The 23,845-nt window shown below is 40.5% G+C and overlaps 1 protein-coding gene across 3 annotated transcripts in view; it reads right to left on the bottom strand.

Moving 5' to 3' along the window:
* Nucleotides 1-23,845, bottom strand: part of TTC27 (tetratricopeptide repeat domain 27) — a 559,369-nt gene that overhangs the window by 202,283 nt on the left and 333,241 nt on the right. For all 3 annotated transcript variants that reach the window (XM_063443110.1, XM_063443111.1, XM_063443112.1), the window contains one exon: nt 9,883-9,996. In XM_063443110.1, coding sequence (XP_063299180.1) covers nt 9,883-9,996 — 114 coding nt within the window. The remainder of the gene's footprint in view (nt 1-9,882; nt 9,997-23,845) is intronic.

The following is a 23,845-nucleotide window of genomic DNA, read 5'->3' as shown; positions in this document are numbered from 1 at the left end:
TCACTTTGAGACAATATTTGTTTGCATGAAATAGGTGATTTAAAGTAGCCTTATAAGATTTAAAAATATATTTTTATGTGTTACGCTGTTCCTTAAAGGGACACTCCAGGCACCCAGACCACTACCCTTAACCCTGCAACTGTAAATATTGCAGTTTTCATAAACTGCAATATTTGCATTGCAGGGTTAACTCCTCCTCTAGTGGCTGTCTGCTAGACAGCCACTAGAGGGCACTTCCTGGTTTATAGCACAGGTTTTCTGTGCTTATAACGTCTCTAACCACTTCAGCAACATGGGATGGGGGGTGGGAGGGAGAGGGGACCAGCAGTGCCAGGAATTTGTTTTCCTGGCACTGGAGTGTCCCTTTTATCGGTAGTATGTATACAGTTTGGTCACTACAGCAGTATCATTCCTGTAAAGTGCATGTTTCGGATGTACCCCCAATTACCTTTTTTTTTTTTTTTTTTTACTATGTAAGCTCCATGCCTGTGGATATGCGGCGATACAATCCCTGCCTGTGGATATGCTTGTTGTAATGGTCTTTTGGTGAAGGACTTTTAGGGCCAATACGTGACTAATGCTCACAGGTATATACATATGTGGCCCCTATTTTAAGACGCTAGGGGACTTTCGAGGTGGAGAGCAAAAGAGGTTTTGTTCAATCCATATAGCATTTTTGGTATATTCCCCAGCAAGGAATTCAATGTGAGAATCCTCCTGATAACATCTTCAGGGTAAAATCTGGAAGGTCTGAGTATGGTAAAAAAAAACATTTTTAGCTAAAAAAAAATATATAAATATATATATCATTTTATGGTTCCTCTAACATTTTGATAAAGCCTGTAACCCTTGGCGAAATGCATTAGTGTATGTATGTTTTAATTCTTTATTAAAAAAAAAAAAAAAAAAAGTATTTTTTTTAACCATACTCAGAAGGTTAGCTAGCCTTTGGGCTCATTTGCCATAACAAGTAAGGTAGTACATAAACTCCTAGGGAATGTGGATTATTCTAAGACAACAAAAGTATTGGGTACACATAGTAGGGAAAAGTTGACAATGACACTTAAAAGTTACAGTTTAATTTTTTTTTACTTTAAATCCTTTTCCAGTAAACAAGGTTTAAAGCATAGTGCTTGGCCAAGCACAGTCAACCTTTTACCATCTAATGAGTTCAAATGCATTCTTCAGCTCCAAAATAACCCAAACAAGGAAAATTATTTCCAAAATACTAAACTAACTTCCCTTTGATCGAGATAAAAGACACAAGGGGGAAATGTTAAATCCGCCACTTAATGGTTTACACAAACTATCTAAACTGTAGTGATTGGAGCTTAGATTTATTTCTCGTTATTAAGCCTCAGCACATTCTAACACAGCAGTCTACAACAATTAACAACACTCCTTTCTTTTTCTCACGAGAAAAAGAAAGAGACATGGGGGCAATTTACTAAGCAGTATAATACTGAATAAAAATGGAAAACAAAATATGATATGAAGCTTTGAAAGCGGTGAAACTGACAACTGGCCTCTGTAGAATAAAATAAGCCCTTTTCACTACACAGATGACAATTTGTTACATTTCCAATAATAGCTACCAACATTTTATGAAGTCTTGGTACAACAAAGGAATCAGGGAAGATCGGTACATTCCTTGTAACTTTTTCAACTAAATTGTGACAACTAGCACATATAATATTCAGCATTATAGTTCCCAACTGTCACAATTTATTTGAGACGGTCATAAACACATACCGATCTTCCCTTATTTCGGTGTAGAAGTAATGCCTTGTGTTTGCAGTGTAAGCTATAAAGTGCAAAATAAAAGTGCTAGAAGCATTTTGGGATTGTCATAATTGGCAACATTTGGAAAAAAAATGTCCATGGACACTTTGGGGGAGATTTATAACAGAGTCGCCAACACTTTTTTTTTTTACTTCTAATCTCTGGTGAATATACACACACACTATGATTTGAGACATTATAGTTTAGTATAAGCTTTAGCTCACTTCATTCAATTTAAAAACTGGTGATTTGATACATTTTAATAGTCAGGAAGTAAGATGGGTTTTCTTTTATTGCATGTTCCAGTGTTATTAAAGGGATCCTATAGTGCCAGGAAAACAAACCTGTTTTACTGGCACTACAGGGTTATTAGGTCCCCCTGTTCTTCGCGCCACCCTTCCACAAGGCTGAAGGGGTTAAAACTCCTTCAACCACTTACCTGAATCCAAGCTCTGCCCACACGCCTCAGCCGCTGCAATAGCCACGCGCACGCATTAGACCACCCCATAGGAAAGCATTTTTTAATGCTTTCCTATGGGGAAAATCTGACGATGGAGATCCGTGAGGACATCCAGCGTGAGAAAACGGACCAAAAGTCAGTTTGGATTCAGGAAGCCCTCTAGTGGCTGTTAGACAGCCACAAAGGGCAGACCTAGCTCTGTTTTACATTGCAGCACTAAGTGCAAAAGGGTCACAGCACCCAGACCACTTCAATTAGCTTTAAAGGAACACTACAGCAATAGGAATACAAACCTGTATTCCTAACACCTATTTAGATCTCCCCTCTCCTCTATGTGAGAGTTTGAAAGATGAGTTTTACTTACCTTTCAGCAATCACTGCACAATCCACAATCACACTCTGCCTCCTTGACGGAGACAACAAAACGCAAATCGGACCATCTGAATGATAGCAAAACGCAAATCAGACCATCTGAATAAATTGTCAGGTTCATGCTGACTATTGGGGCAGAAACGCTTATAGTGGCTGTCAGGAAGAAAGCCACTGGAGGCATGTTAACTCTGCAATGTAAACAAGACTGAACTGACAGGGACATGGTACACAGACTACTTCACTGAGAGTTTCATTGGCCTTAATAGTGTAATATTATACAGGGTACCTTTGATCCCTATACTTTTTATTTTTTTAGAGGTCACGTAAGTGCAATTTTGCAGTGGTATAGTTTTGCAAACCTTTTAATTGCTACTATGTGTATGCATTTTTTTTGCTACAGGGTATCATTTACCTGTTTTTGTTAGAACACCACAATATTACATCTATTACGATTGTGAACTTAGTTCTCATTTTATATGAGCATGTTTTAAGGTGACTAATTTTACTCAATGTTGCTTCATGTATTTAATCTGCACTACTTAAAATTTGAGTATTTGATCTAGTTTACAGCACATTGCACTTCAGATCATCTGATTCCAGCGCCAATATTATATTCCTTACTGTAGGACTTGTTTTTATTTTATATTGATTAAGGTTTTTTTAATATATATGCACAAATAGGTTTTATTATAATGAGTTGTAAAAGTTTTAATATTCCCCACTTAACTCTTCCATTACACTTATAAATTATCGACTAGATGTTACCCCCTATTAAAGGGTGGTGGTTGTTATATGTAGTCTATTTACAGACATTTTAATGTTCAATTCAAAGTTCCACAAATAAACCTTGCAGGCTGACCATCTGTTTGTAGATATTATTTTAAATAAATTCATAGAAGATATTCTAAAAAAAAAAAAAAAAAAAAAAGGCATCAGTCACGAAATATGTGAACATTCTTGGACAAAAAAAATCATACAAATAATAGAGAGAACAGTCACCATTTTTGTGAAGGCTATACATGTAATAAATTATGCCGGCGTCATTCCCCCTATGGCATGAGAAGCATGGTAACAGTTTCTGGTCTATTTTGACCTGTTGCTGAGCTTAGCCTATGTGCCATGCATGGGGATTGGCAGATATTTAGCTTCCAGATTGTATTCTTTAGAACAGGTGTCAATCCAAGTTATGATTCCAAATACGGGTGACATTATCTTTAATGATAGGAAGAAATAATTTTCCTTTTTTTTAGGGCTATACCTTTAAACTTTTTATTTACCGGTAAGTAAGCATAAGAATAGACTACACATATATTTATTCAGTTATTTATTTTTAAGCCCATACATGTTGTAGCAAATTCAGTTAATCTCATACATCAACAAAGGACATTAATTCACCGTAAGCTGCGGCTTTCCATCTTACAGAAAAGTCAATACTCTGTAAAGCCATTTTTCATACTTATCTTGGTGAGTCAGAACATGAGAAAGAAAAAAAAAATGTATACTCCTTTCTCGCTCCACAGCAAGTTTAAGTGAATGGGGAATGGTTTTCTGAATGGCATATCATTTAAAATTCTTATGTGTGCATTGAGATGGGAGGTCACAATTCAGTAGAAATTAGGAAGTTTATCTACGACTGTTGGCACTGGTAACAGCACCAATAAACCTTTCATTTGACTTCAGAGCCTTCTAACAACAGCAGCCTGCACTGTGCCCAAATGACCATTCTGCTAGAAACAAAGAATTTAAGTACAAGCAGACTAATCAGCCCATATAGTCAGCTCATTTTATCACCTGTAACCAGCTTTTAATCTTATATGATTGTAGATTATCCAATGCAAACATTGCCTCTTCCTGTGCTGCAACTACAGCCCATATAGTCAGCTCATTTTATCACCTGTAAACAGCTTTTAATCGTATATGATTGTTGACTATCCAATGCAAACTTTGCCTCTTTCTGTGCTGCAACTATAGCCCATCTATCTGGCTTTCGGGTAATTGGGGTAAGAACTGAATTCAAACATCAAAGGGAATAATTCCATGCATTCTGCCCTTAAACATGCATTCTCTAGGACTGCACAAACATATATAGCACAATAATGGACACAAAAAGTGTGTGTGACACTTTTTATTCCGGCAGTGGAGATAAATAATTCTTGTCCATATATTAAACAGATGGGAAAAATAAATACATTTTAAAAAACAATAAGGCGAAAGGAAGAAGTGGAAGGGTAGCTCCTAAGTAAAACTGTTGTCATGTTATATCCCGGATTCAAATCACATACACTGATCTGTAGGCCAATTGAACACACAAATAAAGAATTGGGTCTGTGAAAGCAGAATCTGAAATATATATCATTCCACTAACCACCATCATTCAAAGTCCCATGATATCTAGACAACGTATTTCTCGTTTCAACTACGACCCTGACCTTGCCTGTTTCTATCACTTAGATTTGAAGCCATTGGGCAGTCTCTCAAAGCCTACATACAGCACTGTTTACTAATAACAAACCAAGTTCTATTATTCTCATTGAGCAAGGTATCTAACACTGCTAAGCACGTTGCTGCTATATAAATAAAGGTTAGCTCTGTAGTGTTTTCATTTAGTATGTACAGTTCAGAGAAAGTAAAGCTCCTCAGTCACTATACAAATAAATGGAATAATGCTTGCTGCTGCATTCTATGGCATTTTAATTTAAAGCCTATGCTTTTACATGAATATAAAGTTACTTTGTAACATCTAATGTCACAATAACGGATATCATGTTCATTCTGTAATTATTGGGAGTTGGATTTTTTTTTTTTCTAACATGAACAAAAATGAAGCTGCCTTATACAAGCTGAGGCAAAGCACAGAGAACAGAGATCTTGGCATGAAACCGAGATAAAAAGAAAAAAAAAGAAAAAAGAACTGAAAACAACTCGTAGAACAATGCAGTGTTTGAATGTGCACTGAATTAAAGCCAGATATGTCTTGTATATGATCTGCATAACATGCTAATGCCAAAAATTATACTTTCAGACAAAACTAAATACTTAAGGGAAACTAAAAACAGAATGTGTGAAACATACTAAGAAAACTGTGTAAAAGAGGAACTGTCATTGTCTGTTTCCTATTTTTTTCTTTATATTACACGTAATTTATCATAAAGTTGTGTAAAAATACCACTGAGTCCTGTTGACTTACTAGAAAATAAGTGAGGTATGTACATTTCTTATTTTCCTTAGTAAAAGTTATTACATAATAATAGATGGTCCACTTCCCAATATTGTTGCATTTGCACCTAAGTCTGGTAAAGATAGATCATAATGTACTACTAGGGATCGACCGATTATCGGTTTTACCGATATTATCGTCCGATATTTGGTATTTTCGGCAATATCGCATCGGCCAATAGAGATACCGATATTGCCGATAATACCTCCTAGGACCGCCGGGCTTATTACAAGGGGGGGCAGCAAGCTCTTACTTACCTTTCCTGCAGCTCCTCCACCTCCCTGTTTCATACTTGGCCAGGGAGGGGGGGGGGGGGGTTAGCAGTCCCTGGTGGTCCAGTGGCATGTACTGGGCAGTGGGGGCCAGCAGCAAGCTCTTACTTACCTTTCCTGCAGCTCCCCAGTGTAAATCCTGCGAGACCCGCGGCCGCAGAGCATTGCCACGGGTTACCATGGCAACGCTCCACGCGGCACGCAGACCACAAGATTTACACAGGAAGCGGAAGGGAGATGCAGGAAAGGTAAGTAAGAGCTTGCTGCAGGCCCCCACTGCCCAGTACATGCCACTGGACCACCAGGGACTGCTAAACCCCCCTCCCTGGCCAAGTATAAAACAGGGAGGAGGGACAAAAAAAAACCCAAAACAACACATCAATATTACATTTTTATTTTTTTAAAAAAAATGCCCCCCCCATTATACACAAATTACATCCCTTCACAAACACACACACACACACACACACACACACACACTGCATTATATACACAATACACAAACACACACTCTGCATTATATACACACTACACAAACTCTGCATTATATACACACTACACAAACACACACACACTCTGCATTATATACACACTACACAAACACACACACACACTGCATTCATTACACGCCATACCATCCTCGTTATGTTAGTAGCACAATCAGCCTAAAAGCCCTTAGCGACGCCGGACCCATCGGCTATAAGACCATACCTCCAGGCACACCAGGTTTCCGAATAAGCACGGACTCACACTACCCAAAATAATATTCCCTTAGCTTATGCCCCAAGGCCACTACATGCGAGTTTACATGTCTGTTATGCATTATTGCAAATGTTTTATGAAATGCATATGTTTTTTTTCTTCTGTGACATTTAACTTTTTCATGCTGAGACCATGACCTGAGTCAAAAATAAAGGATTAAAAAAAATAATAAAAAATATTAGTGCAGATTTTTCCTGTTACATAGTATATAGGATATTACACTATTCTAATGTCAGGGGTGTAGACATTTTAAAAATCACTTGTCTGCAGGACTAAAGTGGTAACACAATCCACTTGTCTCTCATGAACTACTTGCCATGACCCACAACCACAAATAATTTTAATTAGAAATACTGGGTCCACTACCTAGAGCATTTCTCCCTCTGTCCTCCCTTATAGTGTGCTGGCAGTGTGTAGTTTGTCTGGTGTGTGTTAGTATGCTTCTAGTATGTGTGTGCCATGTGTGCGCTTGCTACTTGCTCGGAGTGCAAAACTGCCTCTTCTTGGCGTTGGGCGATAGGAATTCCCCATCCCTGAATATTAAGTTTGGCCAATCTAAGGTCTGTCAATAAACCGGTTTATCCTTTCCCTCTTTGCCATTTGGTTAGGTTGCTAAATTACACCTTGCTGAGGATCATTCAGTAACCTGACATTACCATAGTAAGTGATATCATCATGTACAGTATAAAATGTCACTTCCCAAAGCTCTCTGTACAACCTGTCAAAGCTACTCTACAAAAGGATCACTATTTGATGTACAATAAAACAAACATAAAAACATTATATTGAAGAAGAAGAAGAAAATCCCTCGAGGCATTTTACAGTTCAAGTTAGTGTTGATAATATACACAGGTGTAAACTGTAGGGCTAAACACACATTTGCAGTGCAATAAAGGAGATGTAGCGTGAGGCTTCATTCATTCATAATTTGCTGTTCAGAAATACCTTTAAATATAAACGGTTAATTTGGTGTGTTAAGGAGTTGCAACCACTAGAAAAGGCAAGTTGTAGTTGATGTTTAATGTTCCAAGCTATCTAGATTAGAATAAAAGGATGCAGATATACCGTATATACTAGAGTATAAGCCGACCCGAATATAAGCCGAGGCCCCTAATTTTTCCCCAAAAAACTGGGAAAACTTATTGACTCGAGTATAAGACTAGGGTGGGAAATGCAGCAGCTACTGGTAAATTTCTAAATAAAATTAGATCCTAAAAAAAATATATTAATTGAATATTTATTTACAGTGTGTGTATAATGAATGCAGTGTGTGCGTATGAGTGCAGCGTGTGTGTGTATGAGTGCAGCGTGTGTGTATGAGTGCAGTGTCTGTATGAGTGCAGCGTGTGTGTGTATGAGTGCAGCGTGTGTATGAGTGCAGTGTGTGTGTGTATGAATGCAGTGTGTGTGTATGAATGCAGTGTGTGTGTGTATGAATGCAGTGTGTGTGTATGAGTGCAGTGTGTGTATGAATGCAGTGTGTGTATGAATGCAGTGTATGAATGCAGTGTGTGCAGGGCCGGTGCAAGGATATTTGCCCCCCCCATATGTCCTGACCTCCCCTCCTCCTCCCTCAGTGGTCCTTACCTCCCCACCCCCGTGTTCCTTCACCCCCCTCCCCCAGTGGTCCTGACTCACCCCTCCCCTAGTGGTCCTTACTTCCCCCTCCCCTCCCCTAGTGGTCCTTACTTCCCCCTCCCCTCCCCTAGTGGTCCTTATCCCCCCCTCCCTCCCCTAGTGGTCCTCATCCCCCCCCCCTCCCATAGTGGTCCTTATCCCCCTCCCTCCCATAGTGGTCCTTATCCCCCCCCTCCCTTCCTCCCATAGTGGTCCTTATCCCCCCCTCCCTCCCATAGTGTTCCTTTTCTCCCCCCCTCCCTCCCATAGTGGTCCTTATCCCACCCCCCTGCCTCCGATAGTGGTCCTCATCCCCCCCTCCCTTCCATAGTGGTATAGTGGTCCTTATCCTCCCCCTCCCTCCCATAGTGGTCCTTATCCCCCCCTTCCCTCCCATAGTGGTCCTTATCCCCCCCTTCCCTCCCATAGTGGTCCTTATCCCCCCCCTCCCTCCCATAGTGGTCCTTATCCCCCCCCTCCCTCCCATAGTGGTCCTTATCCCCCCTCCCTCCCATAGCGGTCCTTATACCCCCCTCCCTCCCATAGTGGTCCTTATCCCACCCCCTCCCTCCAATAGTGGTCCTTATCCCCCCCCTCCCTCCCATAGCGGTCCTTATACCCCCCTCCCTCCCATAGTGGTCCTTATCCCACCCCCTCCCTCCAATAGTGGTCATTATACCCCCCCCCCCCTCCCACAGTGGTCCTTATACCCCCTTTTTTTTATTATTTTTTTTATTATTATTATTTTTTTTTATTATTATTATTTCTTATTTTATTTTTTTTTCGTCCCCCCTCCCTGCTTGATACATGGCAGGGAGGGGGGCTCTCCTTCCCTGGTGGTCCAGTGGCAGTTCAGTGGGGGGGAGAGGGGGGCTGGCAGAGCTGTACTTACCTGTTCTGCAGCTCCTGTCAGCTCTCTCCTCCTCTGCGCCGTCCGTGCAGCTCCTTCTATCAGCTCACACTGTAAGTCTCGCGAGAGCCGCGGCTCTCGCGAGATTTACACTGGGAGCTGACCGAGGTGCTGAACGGACGGCGCGGAGGAGGAGAGAGCTGACAGGAGCTGCAGAACAGGTAAGTACAGCTCTGCCAGCCCCCCTCTCCCCCGGTCTGTATTATGGCAATGCAAATTGCCATAATACAGACCTTGACTCGAGTATAAGCCGAGTTGGGGTTTTTCAGCCCAAAAAATGGGCTGAAAAACTCGGCTTATACTCGAGTATATACGGTACATTGATGTGACTTCAGACATAACTTTAATATATTTTTATAATTTGTTCACAAAAAACTGTGTAGAAAAAGTTCCAATCTAAAACTGGTAAAACTGATTTGTTATCCCTTTATTTGTGTAATAAACATATAAATGGTCTCATGCAATTAAAACATTACAATGAAAATCTTACCTGGGTTTGCATCATGGCTCTTTCAACACGCCGGGAACTTCCTTTCTCTAATTTGGTCCTAAGAATTAGTGCAGTGGTCTGGAGAGCCCAGAATTTGGGTTGTGAAAGCAAGCACTGCAAATAGATAGCATAATTACATTTATGAATTAATTAATGGTGGTCCAACAGAAATAAAGAAAATTCGAATGTAATCCTGTGTTACAGTAACATCAACATGAAAAACATTTATTAATGGTATGTTACTATATCCACAGACCACAGATAAAGTGTAATCCAGAACCTGCCGACCAAGGCAATGAATAGTTCTAGTGGGGGGAAATTATGGATGGCAAAGTAAACCACCAGAAATGCCATTTTCACAGTGACTGGATGAGTACTATATGAAGGTAGTAGACAGCTTTCATCTTTGATGGGCATTAAGCTGCAAGGAGTCAAATTAATTTGTGGCACATTAAATCACTTTTAAACTACAATGTGTTTATCCAAGGCCCAAACGAAGCACATAGTAGGAAATTTGAAGAAAAAAACTATTTAGAGCAGAACGACAAATCTTCCACCCACTGTCATTACAAGATAAAGGCACACGGGAATCCAAGACATGAGAGATGTTCTTTGCAGCAAGATCAGCATTTGTGTTGTTTTATGCTGATGGAACTGTATTTGCCATATCTATGTTGCATTGCAGATATCTTAGATTTAAGGTATTGTTTGTGTGTGTGGAGAGGGGGTGGAGGCTCTACCATGTCATAGATCCAGGGGGATGTATTGTGAGAAGTTTAATAAGTTAATATTTTTATGAGATTGCTCTTGTGTTTTGTGCAGAATAAATATGATAAGGGGTAATAAATATTCATAAATAAAACCATGTGCATGTATACCATACAACAATGTGATAATATATAGAAAGGAAACATATTTGCCAATGAATTATATGAGACAGGCTGGATACAAATTAACTGTACTTGAGAAGAAAACTGGACTAATGACAGGAGAGACTTGTTTTTAAGGTAAAATTCCCCAAATGGGCAAAAATTGTTCACTGTGATCATTCAGTGTGTTGTCCTGGACTAGATTTTTTTTTCTTCTTCTTTTCTTAAAGGGAAGCTGTAAGTACCCAGACCACTTCAGCTCATTGGAGTGGTCTGGGTGCAAACTGCCATCACCCTTAACCCTGCAGTGGTAATTATTGCAGTTTTCATAAACTGCAATAATTACCTCTGAGGGTTAACTCCTCCTTTAGTGGCGATCTACGAGACAGCCACTAGAGGGACTTCCAGAATTGAAATGGACTTTTGGTCCGTTATCTGATGTACGATGACCTCCAGCGTCCGATTTTCCCCATAGGAAAGCATTTAATGCGCATGCGCATTAGGTCTCCCCCGCCAGCGGATGTCGGCGGGGGAGGAACGTGTGTGGACCTGAGCAAGCGCCAAGGGACATCGGCGCTGGACCCAGGTAAGTGACTGTAGGGGTTAATAACCCCTTCAGTGCCGCGGGAGGGGGAAGCTATAGTGCCAGGAAAACAAACACTATAGTTTCCCTTTAATAGTGATAGATGGCCATTTAAAAATGACACAAGAGAATTCAAACTATAATAAATAGGATTTCAGCAAATATGGTAATTTTTAAGTGTTTTCTATATAAAAATAACAATGTGATACTCATTTAAGCCCTTAAGCCCTTAAGGACACATGACATGTCATAATTCCCTTTTATTCCAGAAGTTTGGTCCTTAAGGGGTTAAAAAAACATTCAGCCTATATGCCTTTTTACATGTGCATTATTGTTAAACTTTTACTGAACTAAAGTTACAGATGAATGGTGACCTGGGCGAAAGACAGTCTAATGATCAATCTTAACATGCAGGGCCGCCACCAGAAATTTTGGTGCCCCTAAAACAGCTCACGGTCTTGGTTCCCGGAGGCCCGCCAGCCTGAAAATCCCACCCTCAGGGCCAGCCTCCAATTCCCACCCACAGGAATACACACACAGACAAAAACACACACACTGCTACAAAAGGACACAGATACAAAGACACAAATATACACACAAAGGCATACATACTGACACACATACACACATTTACAGACACATGCTAACATACATACAGACACACACACACACACATACTGACATACATACATACCGACATATATACACATACATATAGACACATACATACTGACAGACACACATACATTCTGACATACATACATACAGACATGCACACAGACAGACATACATACATACATACATACATACATACATACATACTAACACACACAGCTAATTTTTCAGCCTCCCTCCTGTTTCTTTTCATTGCAGGAGGGTGACTGGGGTTGATGGGAGTCGTTGCAGCTCTCCCTCTTCACGGCCTCCACGCTGCTTCTCCTCCCTCCCACGCGGAGTGAGCTGGGAGGAAGTTACCTTCCGTCACTTCCTCCCAGCAGTACTTGTGTTTCTTTTAAAGAGGCCTGGTCGCGCTATTACCTTGCACTGACCGGGACCTTAAAGATATAGGGCCCATTGGGTGGTCCTAAATGCTTGGGCCACCCGATGGGCCCTATTAGTGTGTCACCCCCTGATGGCAGCCCTTTTAACATGCCTTAAGATAAAGTATGGAAGATCTAACTCCTTGATGGTGGTAATCCATCATATACGTTTGCATATTTTCTCTTTAACAAGTTAACTGATGGAGGTTGCAATGATATAGTGTAAAATGCAAGTATATCTAACATGCGTAATATGTTGGTGCTATAGAATTAATTGCGATTGTATTGTCTATGAAAAGGTCCTTAAAGACTGGTGCTGTGTGGGAAAAAAGGGTAAGTTTAAATACCTTTTACTGAGATCAGAGGTGGCCTGAGGACCTCAATAGTTAAACACTATAGTGTCAGGAATACACATTTGTATTCCTTTAAGGAAACGTTATTTGATGCCTAGAGTATCCCTTTTAATTGTAATCTCTTTCCTTTTCTTATCTTGTATTATTGAAAAATTGAGAGCAGGAGTAATTTCAAGTTAAAATTAGGGGATTTATCCAAAATTGAAAGGAAAAGGTATATTGGCATTTGACCACACACTCACCCTTTCCACCCTGATAATAACAAAGCATTCCCACAAATCCAGTCTGGAACATTAGTGACCATCCTTCAGTGTGGAAAACAAACAAACATACAAAAAAAAAACCACAATTATGCCTTAGTGGCAGCAGGGCTCATGTAATAGAAAATACGTGAATTTTCTTTTTCTTTTTGGTGCATGGAACGTCACTCAGAATCAACAAATTAACTAAACATGTTTCCCGTGAGATTTTGGCACATGGTATCTCGGAAATAAAATTTCTTCTGATCACCCTATCGTCCAGAATTTGGACAAATTGCAGTTCTGTCCGAAACAATTCTCCAACTCTAATCAATAGTCAATACAGACAAATCCTAAAACATTTTCTGAGATAGCCAGAACTTGCCAAGTGTGCTAATTTAAGGGAAATCCATGTTTTTTGAGGTAATACAGCTCCTTTTTAATTCACACCTTTTAGTAGATTATGATGCCAGCAGGTTTAGAAGGAGGTGTTCAGAAAGTGAAAATTATTAGTTAAGCAGGTTTTGTGTGTCATATGTCATTGAATCCACTGCTGCTGTGTAGTAATATACATTCAGCAATCTAAGTCTGATTGCATCATCTTGCAAACCTAAGACGGTTACAACATAACCTAAAGAAAGACTATCAAAGTACATAACAAATGGTACATATCCGGTTTGAGTTCAGGTATTCATTAATGCATACCCGCATACCCATACAGTTTTTTTCAATGAATGTCACTTTGTTTAAATTTCATGATTATTTTAACCATGTATATTTCTAAAACTATTACAGACCAAAGAGAGGAAAGCTCCTACACAAGAAAAAAGATCTGAGAGTTTAGAGTCCATGTCATTAATTTACAAAATGTGTGTCTTGACAAATGTCTATCAGGTCTGACCACCAGTGAGAAGAAAAGTCGTTTTAATACTTTGTCAATCAGCACATAATAAGTTGTGTTTTTCTTGTTAGTTTTTTTTTTGCTTTAAGAAAAAAAAAAAAAACTAACAAATTTTCATGTGTTAAACAATATGCATTAAAAACCAAAGGAGCTTTTAAAGTGGATCTGTCAGCCAAAAATAGATGTATTACAAGGTTCAAGGTGGTATGTAATAAAATGTAATCTAAGCATTATTCTTGATAAATTAACAGTATATATATTGATTAAACTTTGTAGTTCTTATATGTTGCTTCTTTGCTTGGGCTAGGTTCACGCAGTCGATACCTGGATAACATTTTATCATTGATCATTCCTTTATTGGAAATACTCTGCTCCCTGTTTGCTAGTCTGAGATCATATACACGTTGGAAACCTTTCTAGAATCACAAACTATGCTCATGTGTAATAAATAAAAATGGTTTGAGTAACCTACAAATAAAGGTTGTATCCTCTATTATGTTTATTTAGTCACACACCAGAACTCCAAAATATCTCACTGGACAAAATTCTTTCCACTAAAGTAAATTAATATTTGCATTTTATGAACTGTTTGTGAGAAGTCTGACATGCAAAATGAAAACATAACAACAGAGTTCACTTACAAAGGATGTTGATACTAGCATTCGTTTTCCACTACAATCAATTGTTTGCTTTTTGGGAAACTTTCAGAAGTCGTGTTAACCATGTAGGACACAAATGTAAGGCAAGAAAGAAGGCCCATACTTTATAGTTCAATGTGCTTAAAAAAACACTCACTCATTTGTAAAGTAGCCAACGTGACTTAATTTGTATTATAAATAAATAAAATAGGTTGAATTAAAGGACCACTATAGGCACCCAGACCACTTCAGCTCAATAAAGTGGTCTGGGTGCCAGGTCCCCCTAGTTTTAACCCTGCAGCTGAAAACAGTTTCAGAGAGGCCTCTTTGTCTAATGTCACCATGTCTTCGTAGGATGCCCTGCCTCTGAGGTAAGAGACTTGTAACCATTGAAAAGCTCGGTAGTGGAGCGGGCCTGGGAATATGGCCTGGATAGAAGCTGCCAGGAGTCCGATGACTTGTGCCAAGTGTTTGAAGGAGAGCTGGGGAATGGCCAACGTGCATCTGATTTCTTTTTTGATATTTAGCAATTTTGAGACTGGAAGATGTATTGCCTGTGAGGTTGAATCGATCACTAGTCCCAGGAATTCGATATGCAGTAATGCCAAAGTCCACTTCAGGTGTGTGTGGAGAAGGTTGGCAGACTGGGCTAGAAGGAGAATATCGTCCAGATAGATGATTAGTCGACTGCCTCAACTTCGTAGCAGAGCAACCACGGGGTTGATGACAGGCCGAACGGGAGGCATGTGAACCTCCATTTCCTTCCTTGCCACGTGATTTGGAGAAAAATTTGGTGTCATTCCACTATAGGGACCATGAGGTATGCGTCTTGTAAGTCTAATTTGGCCATCCAGTCTGCTGGTTGTAGTAAGTCGCATCGGCAGTGTATGCCTTCCATTTTGAAGTGGTGATAGGACACGTAACTGTTTTAAATGTATGACTGGTCTCACCCCTCAGCCTTTTTTGGGTACCAGGAAGAGATTGCGGACATAACCCAGTGTATTGGTTGGGATCTCTGTGATGGCTTGTTTGCGCATCAATTTGTGAATTCCCTTGGATACAAGGAGAGTATCGTGTTTGGAAAAAACAATCTCTCTGGGAGGGAAGATTTGGATCGGGTGTGAAACAAAATCAATGCAATAACCTGTTACAGCTTGAAGGACCCAAGCAACTGACGTCAGATGCGACCACACATGAGAAAATGTAAGAGTCTGTCCCCCACAACCTGAAGGGAAGAAAGGGGAGAGTAGACACTTACCATAAGGTCGTCGTCCAGAAGAAGCTCCTCGGCTGCCCCTTGTGACCCAGGGTCTGCCTCTTTGTGGGAAAAACGCTGGCGCGGTCCTTGGCTCCTGAAAGCCAGCTCGTCCTAAATAGGAGCCTCGGTTCTGCCTATACGAACCTCTCTGAATACGGCCGGACAGATGGCTCCTTCCTCTTCCGGCATAAATCTTTTGGTGAAAGATTTTGCACATGTTGCTTTGGGCTTTATCTAAAGCCGTGAAGGTGAGCACAAAAGACCCCAACTCTTCCACAAAAGAGTCACCAAATAACAGCCCTTTAGCCTGGGCACCTGGCTCATTAATAGCTAGATTACCAGCTTTGGTTCGATTTTCAGCAAGATGGACTTGCAGCGCTCGGTAGCCAGCGCTGAGTTTACGTTGCCTACTAGGCAAATTATCATTTGGATCCAACAACGGATAATATCCCTATCTAGATCCGTTCGTCTTCGACAGCATCAAAGATTTTTGCAGTAGGGCCCAAAATGTCCAAGACCTTGTCTTGACAATTAGTTAAAGCAAAATCTAGGCCCTTTCTAGGCTTCCACACTAGGAATTGGGCAATTTTGGGATCAACAATGGGCGTTTTAAATGCGTCATCTGGGACAGTGGGATGGGGGCATTCTGCCTGTAGTTTATTTTGAGTAGCATTATCCAAGGGCTTATGTACTCTGGAAGCAATATATTTCGCCACATGGTCAGAAGGACACCATTCCGCTGAACGCGGATGTCTAAGCTCGTCTGGGTCAAAAAGGGGTAAACCCAAAGGATCCAGGATCCTAGAGTCGTCACCAGACCCCAACAGACTTACCTGGCCCCCTGACATCGTAGCAGGGATGCCCCACCAATCGCACCTGATTCGGACTGACCATCTGAGACGTCCTTATCGGACTTGTCCATTTCTTCCTCAATATCTCTGAGCTCTGAATCAGACAAATCAAGCTGGGCTCTTGCCCGTTTCCATAATCTAGCCGATTTTGCCCAGCTAGTGTCTCTTTTGCGCGGTGGTGGTTGAGCGCCATCTGTGACAGTAGACAGACTGTTAGTCAATACAGTTTTGGAGGAATGTTTGGTCTTGGTCCTAGCCTTACAGCCTTGAGAGGCCGGTGTCAGAGTAGATTCAGTTGACATACCCGTCTGCTGTGCAGACTGTTGGGCTTGTAAGAGTGCCAGGGCAATAGTATGCGACATAGAAGTCGACACATAGCACCCATAGCAGATACCATAGCCTGTGCAATGGACCTAGAGACTGAGACGTCTTAGAGCCCCTACATGTCCGCAGATGCAAAAAAAAATAGGAAGGGAACTGGGAAGGGAACCGGGAGGGGAAAAGTACCATAGAAATGTATTTACACAAAAAATAATCATAACATAAATGCAATCAAACGAAATTTAAACCAAAGACAAAAGTATATAACCAACTATAAGACAAAATTATACAGGTTTTGTGTCCTGATGAAAGTTACCTAGAGGAGCTGAAACGTCAATTAACCTTCCATAATAAATGGAGATGTAACTTCTGGAAAATCCATGAGTGCCGGTACTTTTCTTTATTAATTATTGAGCCACCAGAGCACCAGGTTTTGACTTTTTCTTTTTGTTGGAGTGCAGGGGCTGCCTGTATATTTATGTACCCATTGTACAGCGCTACAGAATTTGTTGGCGCTATATAAATAATAAAACAATAATAATGTGTATATATATATATATATATATATAAACATAAATATATAAGTATAAATATATAAGATAACAATCCCACAGTTAAGAAATTATGGGATCAGTGTACTTAACTAAGGGAGCAGCAAAGAAAGAGGAAATAGTTCAGGGAATGCCGCCTATTATGCTGGAGAGTGGAACCTGATTGGCTGTTGGTTGCCATGGAAGAAATATGTTACTGACGGTTTCCTGTGTTAATTTCATTGTTAAAGTTTCCTTTGGTACTGAGGGAAATAAAGAAAGAGTGCAGCATAATAGGAGCCTCTGTGTCTTAATAAAATCGAATTAGTTTGTGTCCTATCTGATGCACTGCGGCTGAACAAAATTGATGTAAAGATGATCCATGGGCTGTGTCTTAATGAAACACTTCCAACATTTGGACCAGTGCCGTTTTGATTTCTCAATGCATTATGTTTTGGTTATTGTTTTGCTGTCCCTGACTATTGTTTCTGTGTACCTGACTTGGATACATTCTGGACTGAATTTATTCCAGTGTTCCAGACTATGCTTTGTCCCGGACTCTGGATTGGCATACTTCTGTGTTCTATATATCAGACAGGGTTCATCCTTTTGCTTGTTTAATCCCTGCCTGCATTTTGTGCTAATATTTCTTATTAATAATTAAGTGTTAGGCTGAGCCACTCTAAGGTCCAGTAATACGCCTGACTTCCAACTATCCCTTTGTTAGGTTGCTGATTTAGATCTTGCTGAGAATCTTTCGGTATCCGGACAGGTTCCAAGAACCTATATTTAAGTTTCATAATACATCTTCCATACCATAAATACTGCTGTATTGCTAACATTCAGAAAGAGAAAAATATGCTTTAGAGTCAACTACAAATTGTGAGCTGATAAATAACGGTTATTCACTAACATGAGAATTTTCAGGAATGTAAGTGAGTTACGAATCTTAGGCAACAATACCTGAAGTAGAGTTCTCCAAATTTACTATGCTTCCAGGTCTGACTTGAGTGAATAACCCTGATGGAGGTATAAATAGTCTGCACACAAATGACACGCTGTTTAATGTACCAGTACATGATTGACATACTTATCAATTTTAAGGTAAAAAGATGGTAACATCCATTACGGATATTTAAGCTATTTGAATAAATGATAAAGAAAAGCAAGACTGTAGTAAGGCAACCATTTTTTGTGATTCAGCCACACAGAAAGAGAAAGTACTGTAGCTATTTAGGGCAGCTGACACCTGCTATAGACCAGCACTCAGAATAAGGAGGAATTACCTCATAGCAATGTTGAAGACAGTGATGGGCTCAGGGTGCAGGAAATTCAATTTTTTTTTTAATGTCAAACCGCTTAATAACTGCACATCAACAGCTGTAATATGTACGGATTATTGATTACTGAATATGGTAGAGTATCTCTTCAAAATAAGTTAAAATAAATAAATAAATAAAAATGTAAAGGCATTTTAAAATAGCCATTTTCCAATTAATTCACAAACACTCTTTAAAGAGCAGAATGATTAATGCAAAATGCTGAAACTGAAATATTATACCAGCATTTAAGGAATATTGCTGCCAAAACGTATACATTTATATTAATAAATAAATATAATAAATGCATATTGCCAAGTTTCTATAACTGTGCTACAGTGGTTATGGTGTCTAGACTGACCTTTAAATGATCGTGCGTGTACAGCAAAACAAGCTGAATTGTTAGTGTAGGACTCACATAAGAGGTTTTGCCTTGATGAGGCAGGTGAGCTTATACTTAAATGGCCACTGAAGTGATACAAAAACAAAAAATCCCTAGTTCTTTAAGTGTGCACAGGGATTTTGGATAGTGCGCAAGTAACTTTTTTCTCTAGTCTTTAGTGTGCGGATGGTTGCTTGAATGTTGCATCAACAATATTTTAATACAAGTATGCCAAACAAATGCCAGTCAAACAGTCAGAAAATATGGCATACCCTTATTGCAATATTCCCAATGCCTACATGTATACAGCTTCTAACACTTAAACACTGTCTTTATTAACCTTTCAGCTATAGAAGTAGAGCAAGAAGCATAATACAGAATTTCACAGTTAGTGGAGCCCTCACGTGACTGATCATGCTAAACTATATTTATCTGCATTGTACTGCAATTTATCTGTCATCTACAATAAAGAGAAATCTTGGCAGTCAAATATGTTCATTTTCAATGGGTGGTTTCCGTTAAGGGATTTTCACTGCCCTTCCGAGGGTGTCAACTGTTCCTTGCATTATAATTCCCATGGGACAAAGAGTCATACGTACAGCAGTATGCACTTTTAAAATGCAGACTCAGAACAAAAACCAAAAAAAAAAAAAAAGACACTTAGGTCACTAAGAGATAAATTTGGATAGTTATGTCACTGCAACATGATTACTAGAAAATCCCCCAAAAAGGAAAGCGCATCTGTTTTGTAGGAGAAAATCAAATTATATCAAACACACACCCTTATGACAGTAGAGAAGATATATAATTGCCATTGCTTTTCAAAAGCTTAAAATAAAATTACTACAAAACATATTATTATAGAGGGAGAAGGCTACAGACAGTATATCATAGTTACCTATTATGGGGAAGAAATAAAAGCACTACATATACTTAGCCTCAGAATGTTTGTAAAAGCGTGAAGTTGTCACTGGAATTTGAGGACTAGTAGGTAAAGGACAACTTCATCCAATAATATATATATACCGGTGGGGGGCGTGGCCTAACCACTGGAGCGGATAGTCGCATGGCCTCAGAGCTCCGGCGAAACAACGAGATTAAACCCCCAAAAACCGAGACTAAGGGCACCCAAAAGACCCTAATATAGCTTAAATGGGCAAGAAGACAAAAAGACTAAAACCCGACAGACCCCAACAGGGGCGAAGTATCGGGGACCTATGGCCGCAAGCACGAGGCGCCCAGGATGCCGCAATGGCGTCCCTTCATGGAGGCTGCTCCGACTTCTCCAACGGAGTCTCGGATGAAGAGGACGGAGACCACATACAGGCAACAAAGCGGCAGCCAACAACGAGGACGGAGCCCCCACTCAAGGCACCCGATGTCGCTCCAGTGACACTGGCAGCCATCAGGGAGATCATGGCAGACTTCCACTCGAAAATCTCGGCGGATGTGGCCTTGCTCCGACAAGACCTGCGGGGACTGACAGACCGTCTCGGTGAGATGGAAACTACGACTCAGACCCACACAACACAAATCTCAGAACTGAGGCAGAAAGTTGAAGAGCTCACACAACAGAGCCGCAACCAAGAGATAAAGTTTGATACGCTAGAAGACAAACGCCAGCAGAAAAACCTAAAAATCAGGGGAGTGGGGATGTCGGTACCGCCAGACGAACTCCCACATTTTGCCAGGCGACTCCTGACGGCCATACTTGTGCCGAAGCAAGCCAAAGCGACACAAATCGAGGGAATATTCCGTCTCCCAACACCTGCCAAAGCACCACCTGCAGCACCGGGCGACATAGTGCTCCAGTTCCAAAGCATTAAGGACAAAGCAGCCGTGCTGGCGGCCACCAGGGGACATACCCCATACAACTTCGAGGGAATGGCTCTAACCTTCTTCGCGGATTTATCCGGGGGAACCCTCGCTTGGAGGCGGTCTCTCCGACCCCTCACCTCCCAACTACGTGAGAAGAATATCAGCTACCGCTGGAGCCAAGCCCGGGCACTTATAATACCGCACAGGGAAACGGTCCTCACCATTCATGACCTGCCAGAAGCAGCACATCACCTGCAGGCGCTGGGACTGCCACTGGACTTGTTACGTCCACGAACCCACACGGCTGGAATCCCGAAGCCACACGGGACTTTGTACCCAGGGTCAAGGCCCACACCTCTCGGACTGAAGCCGCGTCCTGAACACAGAAGACCAATCCGGCAAAACCGGGATGCACCTTAAAAACCCCTGGCCCCCAGCACACCTGGACCCCGTCCCTCATGTTGGACCCGAACTGACAGTGCGCCCAATACCCAGAGCACACGGAAGTATAATACTCAAGCCTCTGCCACTGGAGCCGAGACAACGCTCTGACCCACCATTTACCATGGAACTGCTCTCCCACCACTTGTTGCCCCACTAACGGGAACTTTTACTTACGGTGTACGGAACCGGCCAACTCAGCTCACCTATACCAGATACCGGCACCCTGGCCACAGAATACTTATGGACGATTCCCACACGACAAAAAAGGGGACTCATATCTAAGTATTGCATTCCCATTTTATTTTTCTATAGTTACACTACCCCATTAGCTTGGAATTAGTTTCTTTTTAGTCGGCTCCATAGTATACCAGGCATGGGCCACAGGACCCAATCCACTCTCTAGTATGCTCCAATCGAGCTAATAATACCTAACCTGATTCGTAAAAATAACACTTTGTTTTGATTGCACCCACAACTGTATATTCCTTTATTGTACCAGCACAATTTGACTTTCTCAAATTGTATTTTATTTTATTAAGCCTTGTTGACCCCCCTGAGAATCTAAAAGTAGTATCGGCTGTATTAACATAAGGCCAAGCATGGCAACGTAGCCAGTAATCCTCGAAAGGCTTGTTTTGTTTGTATACACCCACCGCAAGCCCATTACTACAACGGGGCTCTCCTCGGCATGTCTCCCCACGAGGTGTCATGTAATCGCTACACTACGGTATTTACTCTTCTGCCTAGTTAGAACTGTCTGTCTACCAATTGTGTTTAACATGTATATAGTTCGTCATTTATTGCCGAGTAACGGCTACATCGATAGGCACTGTTTTACTAATCAATGGGGAATGCTATGGCGGCCCAACCTGCTTAAAATCTTTGGAGGAACCGAGGGCTTACCCGTCAGTACACCAGACGGACAGTATACACATCAGTAGGTGTTTGCCAACTCTCAAATTAATCATAAGATCATACACTGTAACCGCTATGTCACAGCAGAGGCTAAGCTAATTTTCCACAGGCTGTTTATTACCAGACTTAACCGTATACATATATATAAAAATTGTGCTAGTATTGTATTGTACCTTGACGTTATAATGTTTGAAATGTGCTCGAGGATCACCTTTGGGGTACCTTACGAGCAATTGTTGTAAACTCACGCACTGCAAAAATAAAGAATTAAAAAAATATATATATATACCGGTATATATTTTTAACCTAATTTATTGGAATTTTGTGGAAATACATTAAAATATAGAAACAAATCTAAACAAAAGCAACACATAATAAGGCTCAATAAAGTACATAGGACATAGCAGCATCAAAGTAGCAAATCAAAATTGACCTCAGTCTACAGGAAGGGTTACCTAAGAAATTTAGACCACTCAAAACAAGGTACACATAAAATCAGCCCATTTACAAAAAGACGAAAGAGTGAATTGAAAGTTAAGAAAAAAGATATAGAAAAAAAAGTATGTAATTCGCAGGGTTCACCCTCTCCCCCCCCCCCCCCCCCAAATAAAAGAAATACATCATAAAATCATGAACCAAAAAAAAAAACCACACAGGCAAAATATGTAGATTAATGAGGCAGTACTTATAATTTTGCTAAATTTGGTGGGAGAAGACATAACTCCTATGCTCCCCATATTTGTCATAGGGCCCTACAGTTTCATTAGCAGACTGGGCTGTCAATTCTGAGTGTTTGTAAATACCTAGTGTGTAAAAAAAAAAAAAAAAATCCGAACTCCACTGCAGAGCCAAATTTTGTTTAACAGATAAAAACAAACAAACATGACAACAAAATCATCTTAATGATTTGGAAAGGTAAGGTGGAAAAAGTCCACGGTTTCTGCTGCTATATGCGTCACCGGAGTTAGAAGGAACTGTATTACGGCAGAAAATAGAGCAAAAATTCTACACTGATCAGCCACAGCATTAAAAACCACTGACAAGTGTAGTTATTAATATTGCTTATATCATTACAAGGGCCCCTGTCACAGGGTGGGATATGTTAAGATGCAAGTGATCAATCCGTTCTTGAATTTCATGTGTTGGAAGCAGGAAAAGGGGGCAAGCGAAAAGATCTGAGTGACTTTGACAAGAGTCAAATTTTTTGGTCTTGTCGGTTGGGATCAAGAAATTGCTGGACAGCTGTTTTTTATAAATATGGAATTTTAGTATCCTTGTATAGTGACTCTGTACCGGGTCCATCAAGCATTTTAAGTTTATGCACTTTATAATAATGTAGTTTCCCTACCATTTATATTAGTGAGCTACATAAGAGATACATTTATCTTAATTTATGCTGGATGATGTAATTAATATGTATTTTTTGTTTTGCTTTTTTCCACTTGTATGCAATATTTGCCCTGCGAATTATATGTATATGAGGACTGCTTGCCCACTCTTAA

The sequence above is a fragment of the Pelobates fuscus genome, chromosome 2 (genome assembly GCF_036172605.1).
Source record: "Pelobates fuscus isolate aPelFus1 chromosome 2, aPelFus1.pri, whole genome shotgun sequence".
NCBI classification, from domain to species: domain Eukaryota; kingdom Metazoa; phylum Chordata; class Amphibia; order Anura; family Pelobatidae; genus Pelobates; species Pelobates fuscus.
The sequence above is the reverse complement of the archived record's forward strand: the minus strand, read 5'-3'. Positions and strand labels throughout refer to the sequence as shown.